Genomic DNA, 11711 nt, shown 5'->3' with positions numbered 1-11711 from the left:
CTGTCCTCTGTGAGCTGGGGCAGGTGAGGTTTACAAGTATAGAACTCTGGGACCAAACCAGCTTTTGCTACCAGGAAGGGCCTGACCCAGGCCCAAACTGCTCCATTTCTCTCTTAGCAGGCAATTGTCACTGGGGGACAATCTAGGCTACTACAGTTGAGACTAGGCCCATACACTTAGCAGGACACAGGCTTGTTCCAGGGTGAGACCAGCTAACAGTTGGAAAACAGCGGGTGGCTACTGCTTGGCTCTGGCTCTTTAGCCTCCTTAGCATGTTGAGGTAGCTTTGGAGCCTGTTCACGGAGGGTGGTCAAGACGTCATCCCAGATCTGAGTGAGACACAAGACAATCCCAGAGGCTGTGCTTGTGGGGGAACCCGTGCTCTTCCTGCCCCACCCTGGCATCCCTATCAGCCAGGTCAGAAACAAGCTGACGAAGAGCTGTCCCCACGTATGAGTCCCAGGAAGTGGCTTCAACATGATTTCAGTTCCTGGGAAAAGCTTTGGAGGGAGGAACCCAGCGAAGGAGGTTCCTGGGAACAGGCAGCTGCCATGAAAGGAAGTGGGGGGAAGCTAACAAGGCTGTTCCTGTGAATCTGGCTGAATGGAGGAAGGAGGCGGCTCCAAGCGTCCACCCAGAAGGAACGCAGCCATGGCAGCAGGAGCTACAAGCCTAGGGTATACAGACTGTCCCAGACTTGCTCCTTTAGCCATCACAACCATCCCCCAATGTGGATGATATTAGCTTCACTTCCTAAAGGAGAAAAGCAAAGCCGAGAGGCTAGCAGTCTGCACCTAGGTCAGGGAGCAAGAGGAGGAGCAAGGGTGTCCAGCCTCAGAAGCTTTGCCTTGAGCACTCTACCCATGAGAGGGTTTCCTGCCAGTATGCAGGAACTCTTGTAAGCTGAGGGAGGGGGCTAGAGGGCAGTCCTCTGTGTGAGGGAAGCCTGTTCGGCCAGGGAAGACATATCAGGGACTTCCCTCCTGCAGCCCCAGACAAGGCTCTACACATAGGGCGCTTAAATATACCCGTTCCACACATGGGGCTGACCAACAGATACAGACCACCTGCCTGGATTTGCAGGCCTGTAGCAGGGTCAGATATCAGCCCACATTGCTAGGGGTGCCCTTTGGCCTGACCCGACTCCCAGCCCCAGTGTTCCTACGGGAAGAGCATGGCTAGGCTGAGGCCAGTAGCAAGTCTGCTGCGGGAGATGGGCTGTGCTAACAGCAGCAGGGTCATAAGGCACCTGTGAGACAGCCCCAACTGGACTTGGCACTGAGGGTGGAGACTAACTAGAATTTTGGTACCCACCTCTCGCTCTGCTTAACACCTCTCAGTGCCCTCCGTAAATGTAAACAGACCCTCCCTCCCTAGCTCACTCCATCAGTGGAGACAAGCCAATCAAAGTTTAGGTAAACTGAGGTTGAACCACAGAGAGAGCCATTTTCTCCCTTTCCCTTCCTTGGCAACAGGAATCCTTTGTCTCAACTGATATTCATGATGGCAGCCATTGCCTTTTTCCAAAAGAGAACCTAGAGCCAGAGAAATGAACTTTCCAAGTCACATAGTAAGGGATGGAGATAGCTCCAGAACCCACTCCCCATTCCCCCCTCTTTCTCTCCTGGCCTGCTACTGCCTCCCCCAGGACAGTAAGAGAGCAAACCTGAAATCCAGGCCTGAAAGAGCCAAATGACAAGGGACGAGATGTCAAGGATACTTCACACAAAGCAGGCCACCCTACATCCCGCTGGTACCAGACTCTGGCTGAGCCTCAAGACTAAATTTCACTACTGGCATCTGTTACCATGGAGACTTCAGCTGCACGAAGGGCTAGCCAGTGAATGACAACAGGCCCTGTCCCCAGTGACCAGAAACAGGTGCTCAGGCTCAGAAGCCTTGAGTTCTCAGGCCTCCTGGCGGATGAACTCAAAAACACAGGGTATTGATGCCCTGGCCTGTGTCTGTCCTCTGCTTCCAGATGACACCACACCCGTTGAATTCCAAGTCTCTAGCTGTCTCCTCCCTGTACCTGACCCCTTCAGCATCAGCCCACCTGATGCCCTGGACTGAATTCAGGTGGAGGAGAGGCCTTTAAACACCCTGCCCGGGAGCGAGCAGGCCTGGGTGAGAATGAGATCATATGGGGGGGGGGGTGTGCCGCAGGGACCGAGAGGTGAGCAGGCTGGAGCTGCTTCTAAGAACATCAGACTGTGTTGCTGCACTGTACCATGCTAGGCACTGGGTCCTTAGCCCCTTGACCCAGCCACACATCCTGTTAGAGATGAGGTATCATTGACCTTCCAGTTTTGACTTTTTTTTCCTTTTATTTTTGGAACACAGGGTTTCTTTGTAGTCCTGGCTGTCCTGCAATTTGCTCTGTAGACCAGGCTGGCCTCATACTCAGGAGATTCCCCTGCCTCTGCCTTGAGAGTGCTCCAACTAAAGGTGTGTGTACCACCACACCCAGCTCTGACTTTTTTTTTTTTTTTAAGATATGGTTTTGCGTCCCAGGCTGGTCTCAGACCTGCTGTGTAGCCAAGGAAGCTGATGACCTTGAACTGATCCCTAGCTGCTTTCAACCTCTGGAGCACTGGGATTGGAGGGGTGCAAACACACCTGGTTGAAGCAGTGCTAAGGATGGTACTCAAAACTTGATGAACATTAGACCAGCCTACTACCAACTGAGCTACATCCCCAGCCAACCTCAGCTCTAATTTTCTTTAAATTTGATTCCAAATCCCTCGACTCTCCCTGATAATTCCCACCCTCTTCAAATATACCCCAGACCCCCTGCAGAGGCATTTTGAGTCTGCAGAAGAGAAAGTGGAGCTCTAAGGGACCCAGCCAGGTAGAGCTGAACTGAGCCCCTGGGTGGGGAGCAGGGGAAAGAAAGTATATCTTCTAGCTTGCTTGGGAGGTGGGGGAAGAGGAGGAGCAGAAGGGCAGATCACTTTGTGGATTGCTAGAACTCAGAGAGGTGAGAAGGGAGTTGGGGGAGAATGTCACCTTTCCAGTCGGCAACGGCAAAAATAAATCCACCTCCTAGCTGCTCTGAACTCGGGAGCCAGAGCCAGAGCTCATTCAGCTGGGTCCGCTGTCAGCACCGGATCGCTCCTCCTTCCAGTTCACCACCCGCCCACCTTTCTGTAAGGAGAGAACTGGTCAGCAGCTCTCAGAACCTCAGCTGTCTGTCACATTACAATCCAGTTAAGCCTGTCAGATCCGGTGGGGCACACCTTTAATCCCAACAGGGGAGATGGAGGCAGGTGGGTGTCTGTGAACTGGCGGTAAACCTGGTCTACACAGTGAATTCCAGGCCAGCTGATGCTGCTTAGGGAGGCCCTGTCTCAGAAAGAAAAAAAAAAAGAAAAAGGGAAGAAAGGAAGAAAGAAAGGAAAGAAAGAAAAAGAAAGGAAGAGAAAGAAAGAAAGAGAAAGGAAGAGAAAGAAAGAGGAAGAAAGGAAGGGAGGGAAGGAAGGAAGGAAGGCAGGCAGTAAGGTCTCTGAGCCCAATAGTGAAAATAAGGCCTCTGGCAGGTTGGACCCTGGGGGATGAGGTCACAGTTCCAGGGAACAGAAAGAGACTAGATTCTGGAAATGCGGCGCCTTCAGTCACCAGCTGGCTTTTTCTGAACAAATTACCTCCCTGTGGGCCTGTTTCCTATCGGCTTGGGTACCCCAGCTCCGTGAGACTAGGGGTCGTATGTCCATACTGCTGAGCACTTCATCCCGGGCATCTGCTAGGGGACACTTGTAGATGGGACCTGAGAGCCTAAGGCTGAGTCTCAACCCCCAAATAAGGGGTTTCCACGTCTTAGAGCTTCCCACACTGGCTCACTGTCCTCTCATTTGGCCCTCCAGTACGCCAGTGACTGTCCCATTTTTCCACAGGAGACTGCACAGGCCCAGGCAAAAGTGACTCCCACTTCTTGGGGTCTCCGTCTCAGACCAGTTTTTGTGACCTTCCAAGACCCCTAGCTACGCCTGACGCCCCACCTCTGGCCCCAACCTGTTGCACCCACTGTTCGTAGCCTTACCCCTCTTTCCTGGTGGCAAGGGGTGACAGCAGAGAAGCCAAGCTAGCAGTCTCTCAAGCCAAGCCCACCCCTGCTCCCTGGAGGGAGGCTCCTCCTTTAAAGGCTGCTTCAGGGAATTCCCACCCCGAGCCAGAACTCGAGACCCCAGCCCCAGCTCGGTACCTGCAGCTCATTCTTAAAGAGATGAGGTTGGGGCATCAAACCTGAGGGCGGGAGCGGCTGACCCTGAGAGGGGGAGGGCAAGGCGCCTTCCTCCCTGTGCCTGCCCCACGCCCCGCACTTCGCCGAGGCCGGCAGGTCCGTGCGGGTCAGGAAAAAATCAGAAGAGATCGCAGGGGCCAGCCTCCTGATAGAGGACACTCCCGCAGCTCCATCCTTTGCGCCCGGGGACCCCCGCTCGAAGCTGGCAGCCCAAGGGTGCGAGTACGCCAATCGGACCAGCTCAGCTTAGCAGCCTCCCTGGCCCGGAAGGTGGACACCTCGCACCTCAGTCTCCCAATTACGCCCCCCTCCCCCGCACTCCCCTTCGCTAGCTTCCTCCTTCCCTCCGTCTCCTTTCATCCCCGAAAACCTGTGGCTCCGAGAGACCTGGGTTTCTCTGGGACTCTACCCCAGGCGTCTGCCAACATCCGCTCCTGAGTTTGGGGGGTAGAAGGGCAACCGCCCCAAGAAGTCTCTCCAGCGATGGGAGCCGCCCGCCTGCTGCCTAACCTTACTCTGTAAGTGTGCTGCCTGCGACTGGAGTTCGTTTGCCATTTCCAACCCCAGGAAAATTATACCTCCCTGGGACTACCATCCGGCAGATGGGGCAAGACAAAGGTGGGGGGACGGGTGTGCCTGGGGTATTCACACCTGGAACTGCATTGTCTCCCCAAACAGGTGCTTGCAGCTCTTGATTCTCTGCTGTCAAACGCAGGTAGGCACCCCAGCCTAGCGCCCTCTCCCGCGCCCCCCCCCACACCTTTCCCACGTCACCTCAGAGGTGGGGAGGCAGGACTGGCCTCTTCCAACCCAGCAAGTGCTGGGATTTGGAGGGTCAGTTTAGAAGGTGGGTTGGCAAGACAAACAGGATGGTGGACAGACTGAGGTTTGCCTCTTGGGCCCTCTGAACCACCCTGCTTGCTGGCTTTCCCTGGGTCTCCCCTCTCTCCATCCCTTTGTGATGGACTTCTGGATGGTTAAGGGCAGTGTGTTGTTTAGACTTGAGGGATAGTGCCCTGGGGCGGTTAGAAGCCAGTGGAGGCCATTGCTCGGGTGAGGTTTGTGCTGCAGGTACCTGAAGGGTTTGGGTTTGAAACCACTTGTTTGGTCCATTCACCCACCATCCACTCTTCCCGACATGCTTGGACTGTAGGTGCCCAGGGACTCGGGCACAGTTGGAGTATCTAACCGGATAGGGAAACCCATTGCCTCTAGAGTTACTAGGTCAAGCCTAAGGGTTTGTTTGGGATGGATTCGGGGCTTACCTCTCCACACTCCCCACACACACACACCTCCCACCCCCAAGCCCCCAGCCCAGCCCGAGACGAGGCACAGTTCCTTTTTTGTGATCCCCCATAAAAATGCAGCTATTAAAATGCACTGGCCCAGAACCGCTCTGGGGAGAGATGGCCTGGCTTTCCCAGGCCAGAGGCCTGTTTCTCTTCCCATCCACTGGGGACTTTTTTTTTTTTTTTTTTTAAGGTAAATGCCTTTTCTCTGGAGTGGGAAGGGGCTGCCTTTGAAGCAGTGGGGGGGTGGGAGAGAGACAACACCCCCCTTTTTCCTTCCCCCTTTTGCTTCACACATCTAGGGAGAGCAAGAAGAAAGCCCCCAGCCTGGCAGGGAGGGGGCTGGGGGTGGGTCCAACCTGTTCTGGAAAGGGAATTAGCACAATGGTGCTGCTGGCCTGGGCGTTTATGGCCTGGCTGAGGCCCCATTCAGGACTGAGGGAAGGTGGCAAGGCTGTCCTTTCCCCTTGAAGTGCCCCCTCACCCCCCTGGGAGGGGGGGCAACAGGCTGAACCACAGCCATGCTTGAGGGGCTGTCTGACAAGCAGCTGTCTACCGTGGTGGAAGGGGAGGTCCCCCCACAGCGGGGACATGAAAGGAACAGGCAAGGTCCTGTGGGAGAGGGACTTGTGGGCTGTGGGCTGTGGGGGGTGGGGGAGGGCGTGGGCTACTTTTGTGAAAGACTTGAAGGGGGACAAGAAGAGGAGGGGGTTTGGGGGGCTGCTATCTGCCCCTGACCTGGAAGAGACTGCCAGGAGAAGGCTGCCCGCCAAGTGGGGCGGACATCCTGAACCTGGGCCAGAAGGCTAAGACTGAGATAGACAGGAACCCACCCCTGGCAGGGAGGCCTGGGAGGGTTAAGCAGCCTATTCACCACCACAGATGTTAGCCTCGAGTTTCTCTAGGGTGGGATGCATGGTTGGTCCCCTAGGATGCTCCCATTCTCCCAGAGTTCTGGCAACTCTTGGCCTTTAGGAACTGGAGACAGAAGAACTGGAAGGGGTCAACCCTGAGCAGGTTATACCTTGGCCGTGACGTTAAGGTTTCACTACCACCACCCCGATACACCCCACCCCTCTATCGAAGAGAGAGTAGCCCCTAATGCATACAGAGCTGGTCCTAGCTCTGCTTTGGATCAGGCCTGAGATAATTACACTGAGCATTAGGAACAGGGAAAGGTTTCCTGCTGAGGTGAGGCTATAACCAGCATCTGGCAACGTCACCCTCAAAGGCACCTCGGAGGAAGCAGGGCAGTAAGTAATGTTGCTGTCCCACTCAGGTAAGGCTGGCTAAGGCATGCTCCAGGGTTGGAGATGTGGCACCAGACTGGCTTGATGTATGGTCAAAATGGCCCCTTTTACCACCCAAGGAGGCAGGCCACTGAATGCCTAGGAAACTGCCCCAGGCCAGCAAGGAATCAGGAGAGCAGTCACTGGTACTCCCTTTACTGCTGCCTCTACCTACTCCCCTACACTAGAGAAGTATCTCTCTCTCTCTCTCTCTCTCTCTCTCTCTCTCTCTCTCTCTCTCTCTCTCTCTCTGGAGATCCTCTAGGACACTATGAACCTAAGGGGCCAAGAAATGCCCTCCAATAGTAAAGCCCACGTATTTAACACATCTGCTCTGTGCAGATGTGCTGGCTCTTGGACTTTTCAAAGCTAGTGGGGTGGGATGGGGGGGCATCTAGTGGTCCTGATTAATGGAACCAAGACCCCTGAGAAAGAGAAAGGAGGTCTGGTTTTGAGTTACGTGTCCCATGTACCTGTCCTATGGAACATGGGGACAGGACACACACAACCTAGGTTTCTTCTAGCAGCCTGTTATGACTGAGAATGTATGCTGTCTCACTGTGTTTCCCCAAGACTACCAGCCACGAGTCCCCAAAAGCCACAGCTGGCTCATGCAACATCCCGGGACAATCATGGACACAGGCACTCTTCACCTTGTCGCCTACACTGCAGGGCCCAGGGCCAGCCCCACTTCACTTACCTCTTTACCCCTCTCCCCAGATGGACCAATGGTGGTGTCACCCAAAGCAAATTGACACTATTTTTCCCTTGGTAACCGCAAAGGGGGAGAATCACCCGTCTCCTAATTTTAACCAGTACGTGAGGGACCAGGGCGCCATGACCGACCAGCTGAGCAGGCGGCAAATCCGTGAGTACCAGCTCTACAGCCGAACCAGCGGCAAGCACGTGCAGGTCACCGGGCGTCGCATCTCCGCCACCGCCGAGGATGGCAACAAGTTCGGTAAGACCTAACCCTTGCCCAGACCACATATACCCCGCCCAGCCTGGCCTCCTGCTTTCTTCCCAGCTCCCCGGTTAAGGGTTTTGAGGTATGGTGGGTGGGTAGAGGAAGCCTCTTGGTCCTTCAAGCCTGATCGTACACCATCCCTTTGGTCCGACTCTGAAGGGGCAGACTGCTGGCAGGGGGGGGGGGAGTAACCCTTGCACAGTCTGTGAGCCAACATTCTTCCTTTTCCTCACCATAGCCAAGCTCATCGTGGAGACGGATACATTTGGCAGCCGGGTCCGCATCAAGGGGGCGGAGAGCGAGAAGTATATCTGTATGAACAAGAGGGGCAAGCTGATTGGGAAGGTGAGGAGAACCGGCACATAGGGCGGCAGACAGATGAGTCTCCCATACTGGAGTAAGGGCAGGCAAGGCCGCAGAGATGAACCTCCCTCTTGCCAATGACCTAGCCCACCTGGTTAAAGGGGGAGAGGGAGGTCCTGCTCGACAGAATGAGGTCTTATTTTCTTGACAACCACTCCATCCCCAATCTTTAATTTTTTAATCTTTCTACAGATTTACGTATTTTTATTTTATGTGTATGAGTGTTTATCTGCATGCATGTCTGTGTACCACATGTGTGCCTGGTGCCTATGGAGGTAAGAAGGGATCAGACAATCGGAGATACACATGGTTGTGAGCCGCCTGCCATATGGGTGCTGGGAACTGGACCCAGGTCCTCAGCTGGAACAGCCAGTGCTCTTAACCACTGGGCCATCCCTTCAGATCTCTAATTTTTTTTAAATATTTATTTATTATGTATACAACACTATGTCTGTGTGTATGTCTGCAGGTCAGAAGAGGGCACCAGACCCCATCACAGATGGTTGTGAGCCACCATGTGGTTGCTAGGAATTGAACTCAGGACCCTTGGAAGAGCAGGCAACGCTCCCAACCTCCAAGCCATCTCTCCAGCCCCCTCTAATTTTTTAAGATATTTATTTTTCTCTTATGTGTGTGGGTGTTTGCCTGCATGGATGTCTATGCGGCACATGCTTACAGCATCCAAAAGAGGGTGTCTGATCCCTTAGAACTGGAGTTGCGCTTTTCAGCCTTCATGTGGGTACAAGGAATCAAAACAGATCCTCTGGAAGAGCACCCAGTGATCTTCACCACTGAGCCTTCTCTCCAGCCCCCTCCCCCCTCCACAGGGAACCAGTTCTGATGTAGGGACTATTTCCCCAGCAGCGGTCAGGAAGGATCTATCCACTATATGATGTTGTATGTGATGTGCTGGAGTGGCAGCCCATGTAGGGGGCTAAACCATGATAAGGGTTGCAAGTCGGGGGGCATTCACGTATGGTAGAAGTTCTCCCAAGGTCAGTGGCGTCCATGGATGTGACCGGCAAGATACACTTACTGGTAAAGCCGCAAAGCACTGTGGGTACACAGTAGAATTGCCTGGTCTTGACTTCCAGCTCTGACTGGTTCTCACCAGGCATCCTCTCTCTTCTCACCTGTAAGAAGGCAAGGCATGTGGGGTCAGGTGTCCCACCGGCTCTTTCTGACCCCTCTCTCCACCTTGTAACAGTTCACCCAGAGAGCATGGAATCCTCCCGGGCCATGTCCGCGCCCCCACCCCACCCCCAGCCCTGAATTGCATACTACCCTGATCTTGAGCATTTGAAGAAACAGATTCAATGCTTTCTTAGCGCTTCCTCAAGGGACATAAATGCCGAATGGTTTAAACAGCAGCCTGTGCACACTGCTCACGGCTGCCTCACTAGCAGAGGCGCCCATCTCCCCAGACAGTTTCCTGGGGGGCACAAATGGCTTCTTGCTCCCACGTGGCTCCTACACAAATAGACCCACAGGCGAACAACTCAGCCAGGGTGAGTGGACAACCTCCCCTCCTCTGCTTCTTTCTTCCATAGCCGAGTGGGAAGAGCAAAGACTGCGTGTTCACCGAGATCGTGCTGGAGAACAACTACACAGCCTTCCAGAATGCTCGGCACGAGGGCTGGTTCATGGCTTTCACTCGGCAGGGCCGGCCGCGCCAGGCCTCCCGAAGCCGCCAGAACCAGCGCGAGGCCCACTTCATCAAACGCCTCTACCAGGGCCAGTTGCCTTTCCCCAACCACGCGGATAGGCAGAAGCAGTTCGAGTTCGTGGGTTCGGCCCCCACCCGCAGGACCAAGCGTACTCGGAGGCCCCAGCCCCAAACGTAGTTAGGGAGGCCATAGTGAGCAGTGTCGGGTAGATGCCCCTCAGCAACCTTCTTTCTCTTCTCTAACTCATCCAAAGATGGGGGCTGGGGTGGAAGGTGGGGAGCCAGACCCCCAAAGGACCCAGAGGGCATCTGATTCCCAGCTGGGAAGAGACAGCACTTGTGTACCCCAGGGTGGGCACCACACTCTGGTACAGGCTCTTTTGAGGCCAGGGGCAGATTCTAGACAAAGAAGTAGGGTCTTCCCCGACCTAAAATGCCTGCCTCCCAGCGACTGCCTTAAACAAGTGGGCAGGTCAGCAGAAAACTATTCAAATCTTGCTCCCAGAATCTCGCTCAGTTTGAACCAAATATCCAAAACTTCTGACCAAACAGTAGGAAAGGACTTTTGGTTTTGTTTCCAGAAACACAAGAGAGAAATCAATGCCAGCCACTCTTCCTATTTCTCGCCCCAGGCTTGCCTTCCCATCCCAAGCCCCAGAATAAAACCATTTTCCTGCAACCGGGTCCGCTGAAGAAAGGTGGGCAATCAGACCACAGAATTCAACCGCAAAGTGTCTGGTGCTGGCGGCACCGAGAAGCCAGGCGCTAGCTGGGAAAGATGGGCACCCGGGCACACAGGTGCTGCAGCCTGCGCGTCCCGCTGTGCGGTGCCGGGAGGCCCAGGCCCGGGGGACTGGCGGCCCCTCCCTCCGCGCGTTCCGATGTCCAGGCTCAGGCGACGCGTCCCTGCTACCTGTAGGAGAGAAGAAAACCCAACCCCTAGGCGCCTCCCTGAGCGGCCGCTGGCCGGGACAGGCGTCCTGTGGGGCCCAGGCCCGGGGGAGGGGGGAGGTGGTAGCAGGAGCGCGGCCCGGGGACGCCAGAAGTCACCTCGCGGGGAGCAAGATTGCTTTTTTCCGGTGAGCAGGGCTGGGAGGGGGAGGAGGTCTGGGACGAGCGGAAGCGGGTGGGGGCGAGAATGTGTCCCCTTGTTCTCCTCGGTCCCCACTGGGGGCGGAGGCGGGGGCCACACCTGAGGGCAAGCCTCAATTAGAGGCGGTCGCAGGCTGGGAGTGGAGAGGGAGGGCGCCCAGCCCCCACCGAGCTTCTGGGGTGGGCTTTCCCAGAGGCTTCCAGGTGTGCGGGGTGGGGGGGGGAGCGAGGGTGGAAGCCGTAAAACCGCCTCTCCTACGGTGCGCTGGTTTTTAATCTTGTCAAGGGGGAGGTTATTGTGTCTGGGACCCTCCTCTCCTTTCTCCTTTCTGCTCCTGGAATCTTCAGCCTCAGTTTCCCCCTTTAAGAAAATGTTGGGGGGAGGAGTAATTATGAAGAGAAATGGAAAAGATTGAAAGCTAGCCTTCTTGCCACTTCTCCCAAGAAATTACTTCAAAAAGTCCCGAACAGAAGTTGTAGGGCCGGGGCCTGGTTTAGTCTGAACCGGAGGTGGGCTGCCGCAGACAGAACCAACTCAGAGCTGGAACAGGGCCTGACCCCCCAACCCCGGGGCCATTTAGAAGGTGGAGCCGACAAGAGCCAAGAGGGAGGTCCCGCAGGCCTAGGATTGACATTCTCCTTCCAGTTCGTCATAATTGCTTTTCACCAGGTTGCTTTTTTTCTGTCCCCCTATCACAAAGAGCCTTAATCCCAGTGAAGACCGCCGGACGCGCTGGGGGTAGTTTTCTGGGGTGTGTGTAGGGCGGGTGGTCTGGGGCTGCAGCTGATAACTGGCGAGTTCAAT

The 11711-nt window shown here is 55.2% G+C and overlaps 1 protein-coding gene across 3 annotated transcripts; it reads left to right on the top strand.

Moving 5' to 3' along the window:
* Positions 1-4471: 4471 nt before the first annotated feature.
* Positions 4472-10533, top strand: Fgf17 (fibroblast growth factor 17). 3 transcript variants are annotated; one of them, XM_005355598.2, is made up of 5 exons: positions 4472-4758; positions 4919-4955; positions 7635-7779; positions 8024-8130; positions 9699-10533. In XM_005355598.2, exons 1-5 carry the CDS (start codon positions 4724-4726, stop codon positions 9990-9992), a joined length of 618 nt encoding a protein of 205 aa, XP_005355655.1. In that variant the 5' UTR covers positions 4472-4723; the 3' UTR covers positions 9993-10533. The 3 variants fall into 3 exon arrangements, with proteins under 3 accessions (XP_005355655.1, XP_005355654.1, XP_026639006.1); XM_005355597.2 differs by having other exon boundaries at positions 7602-7779; XM_026783205.1 differs by lacking the exons at positions 4472-4758; positions 4919-4955 and having other exon boundaries at positions 7121-7779.
* Positions 10534-11711: the final 1178 nt, after the last annotated feature.

This window comes from Microtus ochrogaster, chromosome 17 (assembly GCF_000317375.1).
Source record: "Microtus ochrogaster isolate Prairie Vole_2 chromosome 17, MicOch1.0, whole genome shotgun sequence".
NCBI lineage: Eukaryota > Metazoa > Chordata > Mammalia > Rodentia > Cricetidae > Microtus > Microtus ochrogaster.
This window is presented reverse-complemented; position numbering and strand designations above follow the sequence as displayed.

Excerpts from the sequence above, each read along its gene's own strand:
- Fgf17 (XM_026783205.1), top strand. The coding sequence starts at position 7,362 with ATGTATGCTGTCTCACTGTGTTTCCCCAAGACTACCAGCCACGAGTCC. Across the intron at positions 7,780-8,023 it reads CGAGGATGGCAACAAGTTCG|CCAAGCTCATCGTGGAGACG; the intron begins GTAAGACCTAAC and ends TCCTCACCATAG. Across the intron at positions 8,131-9,698 it reads GGGGCAAGCTGATTGGGAAG|CCGAGTGGGAAGAGCAAAGA; the intron begins GTGAGGAGAACC and ends TTTCTTCCATAG.